General features: G+C 48.6%; 1 protein-coding gene and 1 long non-coding RNA gene across 3 annotated transcripts in view; one reads left to right on the top strand and one right to left on the bottom strand.

The window, feature by feature from the left end:
- Positions 1–7014: 7014 nt before the first annotated feature.
- The window catches only part of LOC108317310, a 19747-nt gene continuing 4605 nt past the window's right edge, over positions 7015–22156 (top strand). The window contains exons 1-3 of one of the 2 annotated variants that reach the window (XR_005203276.1): positions 7015–7981; positions 18855–18922; positions 19525–21045. This is a non-coding gene — a long non-coding RNA (uncharacterized LOC108317310). Of the gene's footprint in view, positions 7982–18854; positions 18923–19524; positions 21046–22156 lie in introns of those variants that run through there. The other variant, XR_005203275.1, reaches the window with a different exon arrangement.
- Positions 10538–13705, bottom strand: DUSP1 (dual specificity phosphatase 1). Its single transcript, XM_017547667.2, has 4 exons — positions 13045–13705; positions 12620–12765; positions 12034–12253; positions 10538–11582 (listed from the first exon to the last, which is right to left on the bottom strand). Exons 1-4 carry the CDS (start codon positions 13409–13411, stop codon positions 11212–11214), a joined length of 1104 nt encoding a protein of 367 aa, XP_017403156.1. The 5' UTR covers positions 13412–13705; the 3' UTR covers positions 10538–11211.

Here is a 22156-nt window from a genome sequence, read left to right as displayed (position 1 = left end):
CATGGCGGAAGGTAAAGGAGGGAGCCTGTGTATCAGATGGCGAGAGGGCACAAGAGAAAGAGGGAGGAGGGGCCAGGCTCTTTCAAACAGCCAGATCTTGGCAGGTGCAGTGGCTCATGCTTGTAATCCCAGGACTTTGGGTGGCCAAACCAGGTGGATCACCTGCGGTCAGGAGTGCAAGACCAGCCTGGCCAACAGAGTGAAACCTCATTTCTACTAAAAATACAAAAATTGGCCCAGCATGGTGGCAGGTGCCTGTAATCCCAGCTACTCAGGAGGCTGAGGCAGAAGAATCACATGAACCCAGGAGGCAGAGATTGCAGTGAGCTGAGATCACGCCACTGCGCGCTCTCCAGCCTGGGTGACAGAGCAAGACTCTGTCTCAAAAAAAAAAAAAAAAAGAAGAGACAGAGAGAGAGAGAGAACTCACTCCTTACCTGAGGACAGCACCAAGCCATTCATGAGGGAGGAACCCACTCCCATGGCCCAAACACCTCCCACTAGTCCCCACCTCCAACACTGGAGGTCACATTTCAAGGTGAGATTTGAAGGGAACAAAACATCCAAACTCTATCAGTCGTTTGCTAAACTTGGCAATAATAATAAGCCCACCAAGCAGGCTAGATGGATGCACTAAATAAGTCACATATATAAAGCAAATAGGCATAATAGGTGCTCAATAACCCAGGCTTCCTGTATCTTTCCTCTCTCACCCTGAGCTATAAGGACTATATTGGGCACAAGCTCTGGCCAGAGACATTGAGGCTAAAGTCACCCCCAGTCTCCTGTAGTGTATATAATAGGATGAGCAATGGCCCTACTGGGACCCCAGGTCTTGCCTTGCTAAGGCTACAGGGCCCTTCACACCAGGGAAGCAGCTCGGAGTACAGCACGCCATGTTGAGTGTTGGAGCAGCCTGGCTCTGCCACGCCGTGTCCAAAGTCAGTGTGAATGACAGCCCGAATGGCTCACTTGGGGCTAGGGAATGAGGCAGTCTCCCACCTTCACAGACCCCTCACCTTCACAGGACACTTGGTATGCTCCGCAGGTTTTAGGTTCATGGTAAGTCTCTCAAGTTCATCTACTTCATGTTTTTTAAGTAGGAATCTAGCGGGGCACGGTGACTCACGCCTGTAATCCCAGCACTTTGGGAGGTCAAGGTGGGTGGATCAGCTGACATCAGGAGTTCGAGACCAGCCTGGCCAACATGGTGAAACCCCATGTCCACTAAAAATACAGAAATTAGCTGGGCGTGGTGGTGCATGCCTATAATCTCAGCTACTTGAGTGGCTGAGGCAGGAGAATTGCTTGAGCCCTGGGAAGCCAAGGTTGCAGTGAGCCAAGATGGCATCACTGCACTCCGGGGTGACACTCTGTCTCAAATAAAAAACAAAAAAGATAAGTAGAATCTGAAGCCCAGAGAGGTGATATAACTTTGCTGAGAGTCACAGAGCAAGGGAATGCTACACTTGGGGCTAGAACACAAAGCTGCTGCCTGATGTCTTTGGCTGTGGCTCAGAAAGTTTAGTCACTGGTGATGATGAGGACATGAGGAATGAGAGTGGCCAGGGAAATCTGCAACAGACCCTTCCTCTGCCTAAACTGCTCATCCGATGATGACATTGAGGGGAGCTGGGGCCAGCGGCCAGGCTTTCCGGTCCTTCTTCCCTGCTGGTCATTTCCTTGGCTTCAGAGCAGCACGGTGCCCACACTCTGAAACGCCCACCACAGGGGACACAGGGCTCTGATCCTTTTTGCGTAAAAGAGCAGGACAAGGGCTCTTGGGAATTCAGTTCTAGGGAAGTAGGTTGGGCCTGGAACAAGTTCCGGGGCCTGTATTCCCTTATAAAATCTATGGAACAACAATAAATTGGCTTCAGATCATCCTTCAATACTTGAGATGGGAGTCCTTCGTGTGCTATGTGCTCAGCCTTCTAGGGCTCAAGGGTCACCCCTTCCAGGACGCCTTCCTGTATTGTTCTCTCCTCTGTCCACTCCTCCCTGCATTTCTCCACCCCCTTGCTCTGCCCGCACCTCACCTACAGCTCCCAGACCACTGTGCTAAAATCATGGGCCAATGTATCAGTCTCCACCACATGCCAGGAGAGCTTGAGATCAGAAACCGTGTCTCCTCCATCCCTGCACACCCAGAGTCCGGTGCAGGGCCCAGCACTACTAAGAGCTCAGTATGGTTAGTTTCCTGACTGAACTGTGGGCCGGGCTAGAGCATGTGTCCCCATCAGAACTGGCTTCCAAAGCCTCCCTAGCAAAATTCACTGCAAGACCTCAAACTCTGCCGCTGCCTGGAGACTCTCCTTGGCTGGTCATATCCTAGAAGGAGGTCCCTCACTCCCAAAGTGTTTCTTTGCGTATTCAGCCATTCACTTCCTCAACAATACGCTTAGCCCCGCAGTGGAGCCTGAGGACACAGAAATGAAAAAGGCACGATCTTGCCCTCAGGTGGCTCACAGTCAGATGAGTGAGGCCAATGCCCACTCCCTTGCCTCCTTCCCTCCTTGTCTGTCTTCCTTCTTCCTTTCCATATGTATTTATTGGGCAAGAGACACACAACTACACAGAGTGACAAGTGCCAGGAAGGTGGCTATTGAGAGCTCTGCAGGAGTCCCGAGAAGAATCCCCTGCGGTCACCGGAGGCCTTGGCAAAGGAGATTTCCAGGAGACTCAGCATGGATATCGAATCTTCCTATTAGAGGAGAAGCTGTGAGTCACAAGCCCCAAGCAGCCCTACAGACTTCCCCGTGAATCACCCACTGCCCTCTTCTCCTCATTAGAGGCACATGCCGTGGGGAATTCTCCTTAGAAAAGGAGGGAGGAAATATGGGGGAAGTGGTGGGAGGACAGGGCTCAGAGTGGAGTCCCCGAGGCCCATTTCCCCACCATTGTCTTTCTAGACCCACAGCCCTGATCCCAGAAGCGGAGCCTCAGGATGGCCGGGTCTCGAATAGCCAGGGCCTTCGTGAGGCTTCCTGCTTACAAAGTGCTTTCACACACTTTATTTCATCCGCACACCACTGTGTGTTATGGGAAGGTCTCCAAGGGAAATTGCTTCATGAGGAAGGGAAAGAGGCTGGCTGAGCAGAAAAGAATCACTTCCCCCTAGCTTGGGCCCAGGACCACCCAGAGGGGCGGGGAATTGTCCATAGCCTGCAAAGATCTTTCACTTATCCATCACGTTCACTGAGCACTCCCTGCGTGTTGGGCACTGTTCTAAGGGCAGGATGGCCCAGGTCCAGGCAGAAAGAAGAGCATGGGGCCCAAGGCAGGAGTGAACTTTGCCCATGCAACATAAAGCAAGGAGGCCGGGTTGGCTAGAAGGGATGAGGGAAGGAGAAGAGTGGCAAAGATGTGGTCAGAGATGTGCAGCAAGACAAATATCAGGTCTTGCAGCCTCTGCAGTCCCAGCTACGTGAGAGGCTGAGGCAGGAGAATCACTTGAACCCGAGAGTCAGAGGTTGCAGTGAGCTGAGATCTTGCCATTGCACACCAGCCTGGACAAGAGCGAAACTCTGCCTCAAAAAAAAAAATTAAAAAAATAAGTAAATAAATAAAAGGGCCAGGCTCAGTGGCTCACGCCTGTAATCCCAGCACTTTGGGAGGCCGAGGCAGGTGGATCACAGGGTCAGGAGTTTGAGACCAGCCTGGCCAGTATGGTGAAACCCCGTCTCTACTAAAAACACAAAAATTAGCTGGGTGTGGTGGCAGGCACCTGTAATCCCAGCTACTTGGGAGGCTGAGGCAGGAGAATCGCTTGAACCCAGGAGGCAAATGTGGCAGTGAGTCGAGATTGCGCCTCTACACTCCAGCCTGGCAACAGCAACAGAGCTAGGCTCCCTAAAAAAAAAAAAAAAAAAAAAAAAAAAAAAAAAAAAAAAAAAAAAAAAAAAAAAAAGAGGAAAGAAAGGAAAAGTCAGAGGGATGAACACAGCACTTGGGGCCTCTTTTCCCCAAAGGGTATCTGCCAGTTATGAGATAAAAGGATCAAAGCCTAAGAAGTTGAGCAGAGCTTTTAAAAGACTCATGGGTCTAATGGGACAAAAATTAAAGCTCACGGCATACCAAGGGGGAACCTGGTACACCCTATGCTTTGGGGAGTACCCAAAAAAATTAATCCAGGCTGGAGAGTCTAGTAAATCCACCAAGATTTTAGTTGAAACTTCAAAGGGATACACCCTTGGACTAAGAATGAGCTAGTCATAACAGGTTCTAAAGTCCAACTTCAGGTCATCTCAACCCAACTCAATCTCCAACTGGATTAAGGTGATGTGGGATTCCTAAAAACCCCTAAACACCTTCCACAAAGGAAGCCATCTCTAATGGAAAATAACATTATCTTAAGCTTCAAATGATCTCTAAAATTTTTCATATACAATGCCTGACAATCAACCAAAAATGTGAGAAAATGAAACAAAATCAAAAATCAAGAGAAAAAATAGACAATAGAAATAAGTGCAAGGATCTATATAGTTATTGGTTACAGACATTAAAATAATTATGTTTAATATGCTAAAATATATAAATGGAGAAATAATAACTGAGAATTATCTAAGGCAAATGAAAGGCATCAAACCACAGATTCAAAAACACCATGAATCACAAGCAATATAAACAGAAAAAGAAAAAAAACTACAGGCATATTATAAATGAAACTGCTAAAAATCAAAAACAAAGAGAAATTTCTAAAGCAGCCAGAGAAAAAAAGACAGATCGCCCTCAGAGCGACAACAAGGCAGTTAGCTGAAATCTCAGCAGACGTAACAAAAGTCAGAAAACAATGGACTGTATCTTCGAAGTGATTAAATAAGGCCAAAACTTGAATTCTTTACCCAGTAAAAATTCTTCAATAATGAGGCTGGGCACGGTGGCTCACACCTATAATCTCAGCACTTTAGGAGGCCAAGGCAGGTGGATCATTTGAGGTCAGGAGTTCGAGACCAGCCCAGCCAACATGTCTCTACTAAAAACACAAAAATTAGTTGGGCACGGTGGCAGGTGCCTATAATCCCAGCTACTCGGGAGGCTGAGGCAAGAAAATCTCTTGAACCTGAGGGGGTGGAGGTTGCAGTGAGCCAAGATCACACTACTGCACTCCAGCCTGGGGACAGAGGGAGACTCTGTCTCAAAAAAAAAAAAATCTGCAATAACGAAGATAAAAGCATTTATTTGTAGGAAAGCAGAAACTAGAACTTGTCCTCAGAAGATAATGCCCTAAATGCAACACTAAAAGGATAGCTTTGTCTGCTGGTTGAATGGACAGAGAGAGGCAGTGCTGAGGCAAGGAGGCCAGTCTGGAGGCCACTGAAGTACTGTAGGCGAGACACGATGGCGACTGGACGAGAGAGGTAGGTTTGTTCTCAAACTCCTGGCATCAAGTGATCCTCCTGCCACTACTAAGTGCTAGGGTAACAGGCATGAGTCACCATGCCTAGCTCAGAGAAGTAGTTTTGGAAATGATGAGAAGTGATATATTTTGGAAATGGATGTGTTTGAAAATGGACCTGTCTCAATTTGCCATGAAATTAAATATGGTTTATGAGAGAAAGGGAGGAGTCAAGGATGTCTCCAAAGTTTTTGACCTGAACTAATAATGGAAGAATGAAATTGCTATTAACACAGGCGGGAAGATTGCAGAAGGAGCTGGTTTTGGGTGACTCAAAAGTTTGTTTTTGGAATTGCCAAATTTGGGAGCCTATTTGACAAACATGGAAATGTCAAGGAAGCTATTGGATATGCAAGTTTGCAGTTAGGGGAGAAGTCTAGGCTAGAGATATGGGTTTGTTTCCTTTTTTTCACATTTCCCTTATAATGATGATGATCATGACAAAATTGCTAACATTTATTGTTTACTATGTGTCAGGTACTGTGCAAAACATTTTATATATACTATTTCATTTCATCTTTATAGCTACCATGTGAAGCAAATTCTTTCTTTCTTTCTTGTTTTTTTTGAGGTGGAGATTTGCTCTTGTTGCCCAGGCTGGAGTGCAATGGCGCGATCTCGGCTCACTGCAACCTCCGTTTCCTGGGTTTAAGTGATTCACCTGCCTCAGCTTTCCAAGTAGCTGGGATTACAGGCATGCGCCACCATGCCTGGCTAATTTTGTATTTCTAGTAGAGACAGGGTTCCACCATGTTGGTCGGGCTGGTCTCGAACTCCTGACCTCAGGTGATTTGCCCTCCTTGGCATCTCAAAGTGCTGGAATTACAGGCGTGAGCCACTGTGCCCGGCCATGAAGCAATAGTTTCATTCCCTTTTTAGAGATGTGAAAACTAAGGGTTTGAGAGGAGAAATTATCTGCCCAAAGTCATACAGACACTAGTTGGACCTATCAGTTTTGTCTCAGGTATTTAGAACAGAATCTCGGAATTTCCTTTGGTGGTATTATTTTCTTTCTTTCTTTCTTTTTATTTATTTTTTAATTTTTTTTTAGAGACAGGGTTTCACCATGTTGGTCAGACTGGTCTCGAACTCCTGATCTCAGGTAATCCACCCACCTTAGCCTCCCAAAGTGCTGGGATTACAGGTATGAGCCACCGCGCCCGGCCTGGTGGTATTATTTTCACACTTACTGAGTGTTTTACAAACCATGGATACTTAAAGCATGTTTATTGAATGAGTGAATGATTGGCGTCGATCTTGGTGGAACTTTTCAATCCCATCTTTGTAGTGGGCTCCACTACAGAGGGCTGTCCAGGCTGGGAGGGAAGGAGGCCCCAGGGGTCAGAAGTATGTGATGCCCCCACAGGCCCTTGTAGGGGAACCCATCCCTGCAAGAACCAGTCACATCTCCATTACACCAACCCACCTTCTGAAGGTCCAGGACCCCTCACTGCCTCTTCCCAGAGAGTATCTATTTCCTCCCCGCCTTTGTCTTCCTGAACCAGCCTTCAGGAAACCTGGGGCTTCCAGGACCTTCCCACGCTTGGGAATGGAAGGGATTTAGCACTGACAGTTAGGTGGGAGAGGAGAATAGATGCAGTTCACTGCAGGTGCTTCTTACACATGCCGGAACTGAGGCCCAGAAAGGGGAAGCAGCTTGCCCCAGGTTAGTGGGGCAGGGCTCGATGAGCTCAGAACAGAGGCCACTTCCCCAGAGCTCTGATGGCCCAGAGAAGAGTGTTGTATGATGTGGGCCCAGGGTGTCCCTTCGGCAAGGCAGCCTACTTCTATTTTGTTCTCCTTTGCCAGACATTTGGGAGGGGCCCTGCTGCTTGAGCGACAGAATGGGGAGCAGCTGAGTCACAAGAGGACGATACTACTGGACCATATTACAGATTGGGAAAACTGAGGTTAAAGAGTCTGATAACTTACACACCACTAACAGGTGGCAGAGTGAGGACTTGAACGCAGGTCTAGCCAACTCCAAGTCACATCCACAAACATCCCCCTCAAACCTCAGGTCTTTGCTGCTCTCCTGGCCTTGGTGTTCCCTTTCCAGTTCACCTCTCAAATGGGCAACTGGGTTATATCATTCAGGTCTTAGTTTATCTTGCCTTCATAGCCTTTGGCCTTATTTCATGATTATCTTATTTATATAACACCCCCAATATATAGTGCCATGAGATGGCAAGTGACAAAGTAAAATTACTTCTGCTGTTCAGCTAAAATAGCAAAGTCATTTTAGCTACTTATGAGTAGGAATTTTGTCTTGCACCAAGGTATCCCTGAAACTATATTTGTCAATATTTGTTGAACACATGGATGAATGAATGAATGAGTGAATGAATGAGTGTGTGGGCCTCCTGCCTAGCTTTAAAAGCCACAGTCAAGGAGAAGGTGGCTGTAAGCTTATCTTCCTTGGCAGAGCAGTTTTGTCCACTGTGGCGCTAGCAGAGAGAGCACACCCTTTGTTCTCCATCCGACGTAAGACACCTCCTTGGCTCGAAAAGGGGAGCAGGGCTGCTGGTCTGCACCTACAGGCTGTTCTCAAACAGGCTCGCCCCACAGAGCTCCGGAAAAGAGGTGGGCAGCCCTCCCACCTGCTCTCCAGAAAGCAACCTGCAGAGAAAAACAGCCGGGGGTGACCCGGATCCACCCGGCGGGCGCGGGGCGGGACCGCGGCGGCACCGCGTAGGCATTGTTTGCCTCTGTGTATGGCAACCAGAAACCACTGCAGCTAGCACTTCTCTGAGGCACCCCACCCCCCTTTATTTTAATCTCCTAAACTGATTTGTCAGCAGCAGGAAGTGACATGCAGCTTTCCTCACAAAAGGGAAACTCCTCCGTGTTACCATGGGGATGGAGGCCACTGTAGGATCACAGATTTATATAATCTTAAAGGTGTATACACCATGACGTCATCCTCCGACGGGCCAGGGGAGGGAGGGAAACAGTCGCCAGAGGCTGCAAGTCGAAAGCAAATTAGCTATGTTTTGCAAAATTCCAAGGAAAAGAGAGGATGCGGTGGAGCTGGCAGGGGTTGAAGGTATTATAACGAAATAAGGCGTGTCTGGAAATCACAGAAAAGCATAAAGTATGCATTGATGCATTTTCTACATTCCAGAATTAGAGAGATGGGAGGAACAGTACTCAGATCCAGTGCAAATTGGTCATTTTACTGGGTGGGAAAGCAGAGCCAGGAGAACTGACAGAAGTCATTAGGACAGAGGCAAGGGGATGGACACATTTCTCCATGGTCTACTGTGTGCAAGGCACTTTACGTTCATCGGCCCATGTCTTTCTCACAAGTGAGCCTCAGTTTCCTCCTTTGTAAAATGGGTGTTGCTGTTAAAGGTTATTTAACCTTAGCAGTGCCTGGCACACAGTGCTCACTCCAAAACTGACAACCATCATTACCACATTATCAGTATTCAATGATGATAAAGTCTTATCTCAATCTCTTCCTGGGACACAAACACATTAATAGATTTTGAGTATCTTTCTTTTCATCCTGAGGTATTCTTTCTTTCCCAAGGAAAGCAGTCTGAGGCCAAATACGACATTTTCTGGAGGGTCTGAACACAGTGACTCCAGTACATGTGGATAGGGGTTATCACCCCTGGCTCTCAGGGCTGGTATGAGGCAGAGAGGCTTGAGCTGGGAGAAATGAGTGACTTGTTTTCACTGGCAGCTCCCTTAGGCAGCCGCTGTATTTTTCCACTGCGTGGATCACACTGGAGATTAATTTTGGTTCAGCCGCTGCCTGCCAAGCAGAAAGTGAAGGCCCTATCCCACGGGGAAGTCAGCCATGGCATCTGTCACAGACTTGATGTCGCTGGTACATTTCCACGGAGAGATATTTACAATAGTAAATTTCTAGGCTTTGATAAAAACATTGGGTACGGTTTGTTTTGATAGGCATGAACATACTTGTAATCGGAAAGCCAGCTGAGGAAATGAGCTTGCCAGCCCAAGTTCTTAGAGCTTACAACACAGAGATCTTTCAGACCCTGGGAGTCAAGTGGCAGACAGTGAGCCAGAGGGGCAACGTCAAGGACACTGATTCTGTATAAAGATCTTAAACAATGGGGCTGGACCAGAATCACCACAGGGTGCTCCTGGATAAGGCGAGTGGGATATTTCCTTTTCTGCTTCCTATAGCACTTTGTCCAGAAACAAAGAGTGGGGGTGGGTCACTAAGGTGGCAGTAATCCAAGAGCTTCGTTGTTTTTTTATGCAACATTATAGACTGGATTACAGGTTGGTAGCAATTACATCTTTTCTGTTTCAGTTGGTTGGCAAAGGGAGTACAAATTCAGAATATTATCCCAGAACAAGTCAGTTAAGTTTAATTGCTTATCTTCAACAAAATCATGAAATCAGAGCAGATGACCTAAAGGCGGCAACTACCAAAAATACCATGTCTGTATGCAGAAACACCAGTGTCAATGTCCTCCACAATGCTAGCAATGGTCAGGCTGGGGATGGGGGTGCCGCAGGTGATTTCTTTACATTGTATTTACTTATAGTGCTTGGATTTTTTTTTTTTTTTTTGCCATTCAATATATTATTTTCACAAAAACAAAGCCTTTTTAAAAGCAAAAAGAGTGCCACGAGGTGGGCAAGTGAAAGTCCACAAAACAGATGTAGATTCCAATTCCCCTATTCCTGCCACTTAGCTATACTGGGTCTCAGCATCTCATTTGCAAAAGGCCTGGCTGAGTTTCTCTGGGGAGCAGGTAACACACACTGACTTATGTCATGTATTTCAATAAACCTTTGTCTCATCATGACCCTAGCACAGCTCAGAGGGGAAGGTGACTTTTTATATTAACCTGAGGAGGGTATTAAAAAGGCAGTCCAGGCAACTGGCCATTTCTTCCTAGCTTTGGCTCTGGGGACACCCTGGCATCTGGGTGACATAGTAGGTTACAGAGCTGCTAAAACGGGCATGGACGGGCACACTGACCAATCCTAATACTCATTTAAATATCTTCCTCACAACCCAGCCATTTCATGGGATCATAGGTCCACCACAGGGCATGGGATCTCAACACATTCTGCAGGCCCTTGTTGGAATTCTTCCCTAGTTCACAAGTAGGAGAGGGGTTAGATGTGGATGCTAAAGAAATAAAAGCATTGAAATTTCAATAGAAATGCCATAATTTATTCCATTGTATAAAAAAAGTCATCCTTATGTAACAAAATGTCTTCTCAGAAGAAGAAATATATTATTTCAGGTCATAAATAATCAGCAAACATACAACTGTTGGCAACTAAAAAAAACCTCAACACTGGTGTTTTCCATCAGTGCTGAAAACAAACCTGCTCACGACATATTTACAGAGAGTACAGTACTCAAAAACAAAAATTGAGGTATTTGGTTCTAGGAGTAGACAATGACATTTGTGAAGGCAGACACCTACACAAAAATAAATAAGGTGTATATTCTCATATGTATATGTGTTGTTGGGAATGATAATACTGGTAGGTATCTCAAGCATGAAGAGATTCTACAAAAACCGGGGCAAGCAAAAAGAAATTGGCTCACACACTGAGTCCTTTCTCTTCTGCCCCATTTTGTCAGAGGGACTTGATGTACCCACTACATATTGGTCCCGAATGCTGAGTTCAGCAAATGTCTTGACGCTAAGTCATCAGGACGACTGGTTAGGAACCCAGTGGAACTCGGGTGAAATTAAATAAATAAGGACCAGCCCTCTTGAGCCCCTCCCAGAGTTATTGCATTTCTCCTCTCAAGAAGGAGCCTGGAGTCCCGGTGGGATGTGAAGAGCCTCACCTCCCATGGCCTTTCAGCAGCTGGGAGAGGTCGTGATGGGGCTCTGCAGGTAGCTCAGCGCACTGTTCGTGGAGTGGACAGGGATGGAGACGGGGAAGTTGAAGACGGTGGTGGTGGAGGTGCCTCGGTCCAGCACGGCCATGGCAGGGCTCCCAGCCTCTGCTGAGCAGTGTGGGGCCAGCACCTGGGACTCGAACTGCAGCAGCTGGCCCATGAAGCTGAAGTTGGGGGAGATGATGCTTCGCCTCTGCTTCACAAACTCAAAGGCCTCGTCCAGCTTGACTCGGTTAGTCCTCATGAGGTAAGCGAGGCAGATGGTGGCTGATCGGGAAATACCTGCCTGGCAGTGGACAAACACCCTTCCTCCAGCATTCTTGATGGAGTCTGGAAAACAAAAGGAGCAGCTGGTTACTTGAGAGCTCAGGAGAACCACCCCAAGCCCAGGTACAGGGTGTCTGAGAAAGGTCATGTGTGTCTTATCTAGAAATGGTCACTATCACCACATGCCATCACATGGATGCTGCTCATGGAGCAACGCAACGTGGGTGCCATGCAAAGGATGGCACAGGATTTAAACCCAGACTGGGAGTTCACACTCAGCAGATAGATCTCAGACCAGTCAATTCAACTTTGTGAGCCCCCAGTTTGCTAATCTGTAAAGTGGGACATCAAATCAAATTCATATTTTGTAGGAATGTTGCCCACACCAGACAGATACTGAATGCGTGGAAGAAGGCTCAGAAGACTTCATTCAAGTCCTTGCTACAGAGGATGGGTTTAAGGGCTAAAATGAGAAGAGAGAGGCAGAAAAGCCCCAGGCATCCATTCCATTTACCTATAAAGTCAATGGCCTCGTTGAACCAGGAGCTGATGTCCGCCTTGTGGTTGTCCTCCACAGGGATACTCTTGTACTGGTAGTGACCCTCAAAATGGTTGGGACAATTGGCTGAGACGTTGATCAAAGCAGTGATGCCCAAGGCATCTAGCATGTCCTTGCGGGAAGCATGGTAGGCACTGCCCAGGTACAGAAAGGGCAGGATCTCCACCGGGCCACCCTGAAATCCAGAAATATCCAACATTCGTCAAGCTTCCTCAAAGCCAAGGCCAGTGCCCACACCCACAAAAACTTCCTGCTGGAGAAGTCAATTCCAGATACCAGGTGAACTCAGTTATTTATCTGGAGGATAAATAAATAGGGGTCTAAGCCCATTTGCCTGGGCAGGACCAGCAAGTTCATTTCTGTAGAGCCTACAATTAGAGACTCGGCTTCATCAGACAACTTAACTGTGGAATAAATCATATCCCTGTGTCCCCTCTGTTATAAATAAAGCTGCAGGTCACTTTCTATATTCTCCCTGGCACTGCTCTTCCATGCTTTTGCCAGTTCTTACTTCTCCCCTGTGGCAGGGGCGCCTACTAACCTGATCGTAGAGTGGAGTACTGCAGGAACTGCACCCAGATTCCGAGCTGTCAGGGACGCTAGTACTCAGGGGAAGGCTGAGCCCCATGGGGGTCGACTGTTTGCTGCACAGCTCCGGGCAGGAAGCTGAAAACGCTTCGTATCCTCCTGGGAATACAAAGACATTTTTTTTTTCCATTAGTGTCGCCGGGACTGGGCACCTTCATACAACTCCCCCACCCACCAAGGGCTGGAAGTTTACATCGGAAAGGCCCAGGCAAGTCTTTGTTCCCAGAGCCAAACAAAGCCAACGACAAGTTCCAGAGATAAATGTACTCCAACGCCCAAGCGCTGCAGATGGGGCGGGCCCCCAGGAGCCGAGGGCCAGGGGTACCAGGCAAAACCTCAGGGGTGTACGGCCCGCCCCGAGCTTCCCGGAGGGCGTACCTTTGAGGAAGAAGACTTTCGCGGCGCGCGCCTCACGGCAGAGCGCGCCGGCCGCCAGGGCCAGGGTGCCGTCGCGCTTGGCGCCGTCCAAGGCGGCGCTGCGCTCGTCCAGCAACACCACGGCTTGGTAAGCGCCGGCCAGCAGGCGGCCGCGCAGCTCGGCGTTGGGCACGATGTGCTCCAGGCCCATGGCGCCCTTGGCCCGGCGCCGCACGATGGTGCTGAAGCGCACGTTGACCGAGCCGGCGATGTGGCCTGCGTTGAAAGCGAAGAAGGAGCGGCAGTCCAGCAGCAGGCACTGCGCCGCGCGCTCCCCCAGCAGTGCCCGCAGGCCTCCGGCGTCCAGGGTGCCCACTTCCATGACCATGGCCGGCTTCAGCGCCCCCAGCGTGCTAGACCCTGCGGTGCTCTTTGTCCTCGGGGCCAAGGGCAGGGTGGCGGCTTTCGAGGAAAAGGTCGACTCCCCCCCACCAAGGTCTCTGCGCGGAACCAAAAGCCGCTTTTGGACTGAGAGAGGGGCGTCACGCAGGACTCAAGGTTCCTCGGCTTCTTCGCGGCCCCGACTGCCCCTCCGACCCGTGTCGCGCTCACAGCCCGAACGTCCTTCACAGCTAGCCGGAGTGGGAAAGCGCCTTTATAGGCGGCCTCTCGGGGGGCGGGGCGGACCGGGCAGGCGCGCAGGGGGAGGGGGTGTTTGTTTGAATGGTGATCACGTGATAGGGCGGTGACGTCACCCGCCCTGCCCGGCCCGGCGCCGCCGAGCCAGAGGCGAAGACGTCATCAGCCTCGGAGCTGGGTCCGCTTGCCGCGCACTGGCTCGCGGCCCGGCCCCCGCCCTGCCGTCCGGCCTGCTCCTGGCGCTTCCCCTGGGACCGGGTCCGCGCCGCGCTCCGGACCCAGCGGGGAGGTGGAGGGCTCGCTGCCAGCTGAGGCTGACCTCTAGGATGCGAGCGGCCCGGAGAGGGAGCGACGTGCCACCTGCCTCGGCATCGCCGCTCCCCCCAACACCTCCCTCCCCGAGTCCCCTTCCCAGCGCCCCTCGGCCGCCGACCGAGTCGAAAGGGGCTTCCTGCGCTTTTGCATATTCTTGTGCCCCTTTCTTTCATTTACTCATCACTAACGGGCGAGGAAAGTGAGGTTCCCCTGGCGAAGCGACGGACTTGCCCAGAACCACACTGCTGGGGTGGTAGGGGCAGCAAAGAGGCGCCTAAGATGAAGTTTATAGAAAAATGAACAACTCTGCCGATAGAAAAGTCGTTCCTACCAAGAGCGACCTGAGCGAGTCGGGGTGGAGAGGTTCAGGGCAATGCTTTCCTGTTTCCCAGACTTTCTTTAAGGTGGCTTTAAAATACCTACGTTTGCCATGAAAATGCAAGCCAGCAAACCCCCGCCGGGAAATAATGCTGTTCCTAGTGTTGTGGCCCCCGGAAGACTTGGAGCCAAAGAAGGCAGGTCAGGGGGCTGGAATCCCTGTGGGGGTCGCAAGGCCCTGCGGTGGGTTCCGGGGTTTGGCGTACGGAGGGGTGAGGAGTGACCCGCAACACGACTCGACGGCGCCCCCCAGGGGCCATCCGACGCGTTTCTGTCACCTTGGCTCAAGACCGAGCTTCTCCATCCCTTTCTTTATTCCACAAATACACAGTATACCGAGTGAGCGCCCACTACGCGGGGGGCTGGGGGGGCTCCAACCCGGAACGGAAGCCTCCCCTCCTCTCCCCGCTCCCGGTCGTCGCGGCCGTTACAGGCTGAAAGCAAAATCCAATCCTGGGCTGTTCTGGGCGGATTGTCAGGACCTGGATCGCGACGCTTGGGAAGACCCCCCACAGCAATATCGGTGCCCTGAGTCCCAGTGACGGCCCCCTGGACAGCGGGGCCTGCTGCAGCGACGCAACGCGCTAGGGTACACAAACATAAACATTGCGCCACCCGCCCGGGTGCCGAGTCAGGAACATTCTGCGGTTTCCTCCCCTCTTGGGGGAGGGGATTTCGCCGGCCACCCTCTGTCGTCGCTGTGCGAGTTGTATCACCACAGGCAACTTCTGCATTTGTCTCGCTTAGCTTGTGTGTTTTCGCCTGCGCAAATGTTCTGCCTGGATTCTTCTAGAAAAGTTCAGGGCATGGAGTGCTTTTTTCAAAGGGCGTTTTCTACCTTCATTTGAACCTTGGTCGAGGACAGCAAAGAGGTCCTCAGATAAGAGCAGCACTCCCTCTGTATGGAGAGATAGAAGGAAAAGAAATTATTTGTTTATACTACTTATTCAGCTAAGGAACTCAACATACTTTTTGCGTTGAATCATAGAATGTTACAGCTGCTGACTTTTCACTGCATACCGACTTGATTTGTCTCGATTTTTTTTCTTCACCGAGAGTATTTATTGTACCTTCCCCTGCTGAAATTTTTCAAAAAGAAAACAATTTTTAAGGGCCTCACGCGGTGGCTCATGCCTGTAATCCTAGCACTTTGGGAGGCCGAGGTGGGTGGATCATTTGAGGTCAGGAGTTGGAGACCAGCTTAGCCAACATGGTGAGACCCCTGTCTCCACTAAAAATACAAAAAATAGCAGAGCGTTGTGGCGCATTCCTGTAGTCCTAGCTACTCAGGAGCTGCTGGGAGAAAGAGGTTGCAGTGAATGGAGATCATGTCACTGCACTCCAGCCTGGGCTACAGAGCAAAATTCCATATCAAAAAAAGAAAAGAAAAGAAAAGAAAAACTTTTTAATACATATGTCACAGTGGTAGTGGCACAGTCTGGCCCTAGAGTCAGGTGTCTCCTGGCCTCTTCTGCTTTTCTCTCTCCTCCCTTGCTGGAAAGAGTACAGAGAGTAGGCCTGACCCTGTCATTTTGCTGCTGGTTGGTCCTAGGTGAGTCTCCACTCCTACTGAGCCTCCAAGCCCACATCGGTACAGTGGGTCTACACTGGCCCACTTTGTAGATGGTTTAAAGCCCAAGTGAGAGATGTGGGGTTTAGGGAACCCAGGCCCTACCCCTTCCTGATCTCTATGATTCACTGTATCTCTAGGGTTTCCCCTTCCCAGCAGAATGGTTCTTTATATATCATCATGCCCTGTGCCTTTTGGAGACTTGCATCAGAACCAGGGAGTTCACTGCAAGCCATTGGCTTATGGAAGACATCAGTAGACAGGGTCCCAACTCAGGGAGAGCTCCTCTTGAAGACCCACTAACACACAGTGCTCAGGTCAGTGGGTCACCTGCCTGGAGACAGGTGGTAAAGGCGTAGCCACCTAGGCCCCCAGTCCAGGCAGTGAAGGTGCTGCTTCTGACTGGGGATAGAGCCAAAGAGAGCCCAGCATCATCTGGTGTCTAACCACAGAAGGAGTGAGGGGCTGGCCTTGTGGGCCTGGCTACCAGAGGGAAGCAGATAAATCAGTGGATGTTGACTCAGGGGAGAGAATTGGGTCTTTCTGACCTTGGCTGTTCCCAATTCTACCTAGTCCTGCTTAGGAATAAACCTGGAGGCAGTGTGGAGTAACAGGAAGAAGAGATCAGGGTTCTGCACTCCTCAAAAAGCTGGCCTGTATTCGTCACCTTTAATGTGTGGCCTTGAGTAAGTCCCCCCACAGGGCTGAGCTCCACACCTCCGTCCCATGACAGAGAAAATAGCAACAGTTACCTCCAGAGACTGTGGGGAGACTCAGGTAGCCAGGGTTGGCCCCAGCTCATAATCCCTGTCCTAATCCTGCTCTCGAAGGTGACTTTGGATCTGTCTTGGGGTCACAGGAAAAGGGAAGAGTGGCGTTCCCCCTGATGACAGTCAGAAAGTGGCCGCCGCTCACTGTCTGCTCTGTGACCTTGGGCGGCAGCTTACCATTTCTGAGCCTCTATTTCCCCATTTGTAAACTGGGAATAACATCCATTTAGGACCAAGTAAAACAATGTATGAGAAAGAACCTGATGTGGATGACACCCAGAGAGGGTGCTCTCAAGAGAGGGAGCAGGGTCCCACAGTCATGTTCTTTCTTTCAAAACCCATGGCCTTTTTCCTGTCTCCCCTGTGCTGTATGGAGGTTTCTCCCCTCAATATCCTTCTGACTCCCCATTTCTTAACAAATCCAAAACTCACTCCCACTGGGCCTTGGCCATCTATATGGCTCAGCCGCCCACTCTTTTTGCTTACTCTCTTGTGCTCCAGGAAAACTCTGTGAGCCTGTGTTCTTCAAATGTTCTAGTCCTCTCCCACGTCTTTGCTCACACTCCTTTCCCTCCCCCTGCCAGACAGGGGCCCCTCTGGGCTCCACCATAATCTTTCCAAGTGAAGACTCCCCTGGTTTCTCCAAGTTCTCCCTCTCCCGGGCCCTGGAGGACATTGTTCATATATTCTGATTGTGTAAAAGTCACCTAGATCTTTGTCATACTCCCTCCAGTTTGTAAGCTTGTCAGCTTGAGGGCAAGGGCTGTGTTTTTCTCAGCATTGTACTCCCTACTCTACTACCTTTGATGCGGTGCCTGGCACACAGTAGGTTCACAATTTGGGAAATGGTAGAATTGTTTCAAAGGGTACTGTTGACAAGTGTCAGAACAGAGGAGGGTGGACATTGACGTTTATGCAGCCTCACCTCTGGGTTAGGTACATTGCAGGTACCATTCCATGAATCTATCAGTGATCCTGTGAGGTGCTTGTTATCCCCATTTTATACGCAGGGAAGGAGGCTCAGAGAGAAGGCATGCCTAAGGTCACAAAGTTGGTAATCATCAGACACAGATCAAACCCAGGGCCTGTCTGACTTGAGAGAGGGAGCTGGGCCTGGGTCTGTTCCCATGTCCGGCAGCGCTGCCTGAAGCCTCTGCCTCTCAGCTTCCTGGAGCTCTTCTTGCTGGACAGAGTGGCCCCTGGTGTCAGCCCTGCAGGGAACCTGGCGCCTCCTAAGACTCCCAGTTCCGGCCCTAGCGCCCCTGCTAAAGAGACTCAGTGGCCACTTGGGCCTACCTTGAGGGCCTAGCAAGGGGCTGACTTCACCCTCCACGCCCAGGCAGTTAGGACAGAACTAGCTGCCATTGCACAGTTCTTACAAACAGATCTCCACGCTCAGACCTGGCAGGGCCCACAGAGCTGTTTCATTCTGCCTAACCCCCACGTTTGAGAGGCAAGGGCCCAGAGAGGTTAGGCAATTTGTCCAAAGTCACACAGTGTTCAGAGCATTCTAACTGTAGTCAGCATTGTATGAGCTGTGTGTCCAAACCCTAAACAGTATTTATCTTTTGAGGGTGAAGTTCCTCTTATTTTCTTCCTTATGACTCTGAATGGTTTGAACTTTTTAAATGTGTAACTTTTGTAACCAGAGATAAAAGATAAGATTAGAAGGCAACCATATGTAGGTAACAACAATGTTGTTAAAACCAAGTTACAGAGTTAGACCGCCTGGATTAGAATCTCAGCTTGCTTACTCACTAGCTGTGTGTGTTTTTTTGGCAAGTTACTTTACCTCTGTGAGCCTCAGTTTTCCCATCTTTAAAGTGGGAATGTTAATAGTATCAATCTTGTAGGACTGATAGGAAGATTGTATATGAGACAGCCTGTGAGACAAATCTGGCTTGCTACCTCTTTTTGTACAACCCACAAACTAAGACTGGTTTTTACATTTTCAATGGTTGGGGGGAAAAAATCAAAAGAAGAATCATGTTTTATGACATGTGAATGTCATATAAAATTCAAACTTCCGTGTCCATAAAGTTGTATTGTAACACAGCCACACCCATTCCTTTCTTTCACACTACAATTGGAGGTGTATACTTGTGACAGAGACTGTATGGGTCGCAGAGCCTCAAATATTTACCCTTGTCTCTTTACAGGAAAAGTTTGCCAACTGCTGATATGAGCTCATGGATGAAAAGTACTTTAGAACAATGCCTGGCACAGAGTAAGTGTTTAGAAAACTTTGTTATCATTATTACGTAGATATTTATAAAAATCTTCCCCTCGGATGTTTTTAAAAGCAGTGATTGCTTTCATCGTGTAATTCATTGTGTCCAAGGCACAGTTTTCATATTTTAGCATCTCTCAGAGTGCAACAGTCAGAGGTATGTCATCATTAATCGGCAGCATTTCCTTTCTTAATGGTGCATAAATTAGCCAAAGGGCCTCAGAGCTGGTAACATCTTAGAGCCAGTAGATGCAGTAAAGTATAAAAGGTTTAAGATGGAAAAGAATTAAAGTGCTACAGTCATTCAGTCAACAGCCATCCTAGTGGTGGGACAGACTTGTTAAGTGTCAGGACAGAAACTGGGTAGCCCAGGGAAGATGTGCAGAGGAGGGGACCTCTACTCAGAAATGTAAAGGCTGATGTAGGCTAGAAATACCTGGAGGAAGTGCCTCTGAGAGGTGAGCCTCAGTTACCTACCTCTTCCCCCTGGAAGCCTCCGCTCCCTATAAAATAAGAATAGTAATAACCCCTAAAGACCACTTTGTGATTCACTGTGGGGGACAGTCCCCATCAATGACCATTTCTCTCTCTCCCACTAGCTAGAAAGCAAGGGTATGGATTCTTGTCTTTCTTGGTCCCCAGTACAAATCTCAAAGCCAGGCTTGTTGGACAAACAAATGAAGATGAGCCTGGGAGCCCAGGCAAGGGACCAGGAGCAGCGGGGCCTCCATGACTCACACAAGCCTCATCCCTGAACCAAGGATACAGCCTGCCAGCAACGGCCCCAAGCCACGCCCCACCACTGGGGGAACTGACACTGCGGTGAGAAGTGACAGCTTTCTGTTGTTTCTTTTTTTTTTAGCAGAACATGAATTGAGACATAATTTCATTTTCATAATTAGAAAACACTAATGTCGATGGGAGCAAATGAGATCACAGTTGTCTATTCCAAACTCTTCTCTGGGAAAAGGAGGAGGAAAAGTTATTGGTACTATGTTCAGAATCGTAGCTGAAGACGCAGAAATTGCTCATCCCAATTTTGCCTTTGTGGGTAAGTAATTTGGGGGCAGGTCTTATTAAAAATAATTGCCAATCTTTGCTGAGCCACAGAACTTTGCTAGGTGCTTTATATTCATTTCCTGGTATGATCATGACATTAACCCTGTGAAATGGGTACCCTTACTACCTCCATGTGAAGAGATGGGGGAACTGAGGAACAGAGAAGTTAACTAACTTGTCCAAAGATGCATAGCGAGGGCTGTGTCTCTCTCTGCTTTTTAACTTTTTTGTTCTTATCTCTCCACAGCACATAGCAGGCATGATATGAAGGTGGCATGCTACACAATTTCACTGTTTGTTTCTTGAAATAATAACTTATAGGGGCCTGCTTCTAGATTCCAAAGAAAAGAAAAAAGGAAATATGCCCCAAACTCAGGCTTTCTGCCTGGCCCTGCCTGACTCACTGAGCCGAATTGGACAAATGATTCATTCACTGGCCTTGACCTCAGTGGGTTTGGCCACCCATTGAGAGTGAAGTCACACCTCCAGCACTGTGATGCATTCATTGGTCCAGTCACCTAACTTCATGGCAGGCAAGAAACAGGCCTGGGTGAGCCTGCCGGGATCAGGGACAGGAGGGCACACACATGTTTCTAGATATCCTCGAGCTGTGGCTGGGCTGCTCAGCTCTTCCCTAGGAGATCCTCCACGTCCTAAATTAATTTGCCAGGGCTTCCGTAACAAAGTGCCACAGACCGAAAGGCTTAAATAAAAATGTATCGACTCATGGTTCTGGGGGCTGGAAGTCTGAGATCAAGGTGCTGGGGATTAGGATTTCAACATGGGTTTTTTTGGGAGAGAACACTTCAACCCATAGGAGGGCCTGTGTCCCAGAGAAAGCCTCCTTCTGTGTGCAGTGAAGGTGTGTGTTCTAAACATGAGAAGAAAAACACGCCTTGTTCTTGGGTAGGATGACTCAATACCACAAACAGATCCAGTTGGTCCCACGTAAATATATCCCTTTAACATGATCGTCATGAAAATACTGAGGGTAGGTGTGTTTTTTATTGTTGTTTTCTGGAGTGAAGTTGATTCTGGAGTTGATATGAAATAATAAACAATCAAAAATCATCAGAAATTGATATTTTGAGCTGGATTAAAAAGAAAAAAAAAAAAAGAAGAAGAAAAGGAAAAAAAAATAGCCAGAATGTGTTTTTAGTTTTTTAAAGGGCAGTGGGGTGGAGGTAAGTCCTACCAGACATTAAAACATGCCATAAAGCTTCTGGAATTGGCAGGGCACAGTGGCTTATGCCTGTAATCCCAGCACTTTGAGAGGCTGTGATGGGAGGATTGCTTGAACCCAGGAGTTTCACACCAGCCTGAGCAACATAGCAAGACTCCACCTCTACAAAAATAAAAAATTAAAAGTTAGCTAAGTGTGGTGGTGTGCACCCATAATCTCAGCTATTCCAGAAGCTGAGGTGGAAGGCTTGCTTAAGCCCAGGAATCTGAGGCTGCAGTGAGCCATGATCACACCACTGCACTCCAGCCTGGGGGACGGAGTGAGACCCTGTCTCTAAATTTTTTTTTTTTAATATTTTAAAGCCTCTGTAATTAAAATGGTGTAGTTGGAAACAAATAGCCAGACAGACCAATGGAACATGATAGAGAGTCCAGCAATGTATCCAAGTACATATGGAGATTTGATGCATGGCCAAAGTGGCATCTCAGATCACTGGAATGTGATAAAATTTCTTTTTTTGTTTGTTTGTTTTTGTTTTTTGAGACAGATTTTCACTATTGCTGCCCCAGCTGGAGTGCAATGGCACAATCTCGGCTCACTGCAACCTCTGCCTCCTGGGCTCAAGCCATTCTTCTTCCTCAGCCTCCCTCCCATAGCTGGGATTACAGGCATGTGCCACCATGCCCGGGTAATTTTGTATTTTTAGTAGATATAGGATTTCTCCATTTTGGTCAGGTTGGTCTCGAACTCCGGACCTCAGGTGATCTGCCCGCCTTGGCCTCCCAAAGTGCTGGGATTACAGGGTGTGAGCTACTGCGCCCAGCCAATAAGACTTCTTAATAAGCAATGCTGGAACCATTTCATTCCATTTGGAAAAAAGATAAAAGTGGATTCATACCTCACACCAAACATCTGAATGAACAGCAGATGGTTCAGAGATCCAGATTTTAAAAAATGAAACCTTACAACTTTTTTTTTTTTTTTTTTTT

This window comes from Cebus imitator, unplaced genomic scaffold, assembly GCF_001604975.1.
Source record: "Cebus imitator isolate Cc_AM_T3 unplaced genomic scaffold, Cebus_imitator-1.0 Scaffold200, whole genome shotgun sequence".
Taxonomy (NCBI): Eukaryota; Metazoa; Chordata; class Mammalia; order Primates; family Cebidae; genus Cebus; species Cebus imitator.
Note: the sequence above shows the minus strand (reverse complement) of the source record. Positions and strands in the feature narration are given on the sequence as shown.

What these genes read in the sequence shown, in the direction of transcription:
- DUSP1 (XM_017547667.2), bottom strand. Translation starts at nt 13,411, where the DNA reads ATGGTCATGGAAGTGGGCACCCTGGACGCCGGAGGCCTGCGGGCACTG. An exon ending in GTACTCCACTCTACGATCAG is followed by an intron (nt 12,254 to 12,619) that starts GTTAGTAGGCGC and finishes TCTGGATTTCAG; the next exon opens with GGTGGCCCGGTGGAGATCCT. An exon ending in CGAGGCCATTGACTTTATAG is followed by an intron (nt 11,583 to 12,033) that starts GTAAATGGAATG and finishes TTTGTTTTCCAG; the next exon opens with ACTCCATCAAGAATGCTGGA.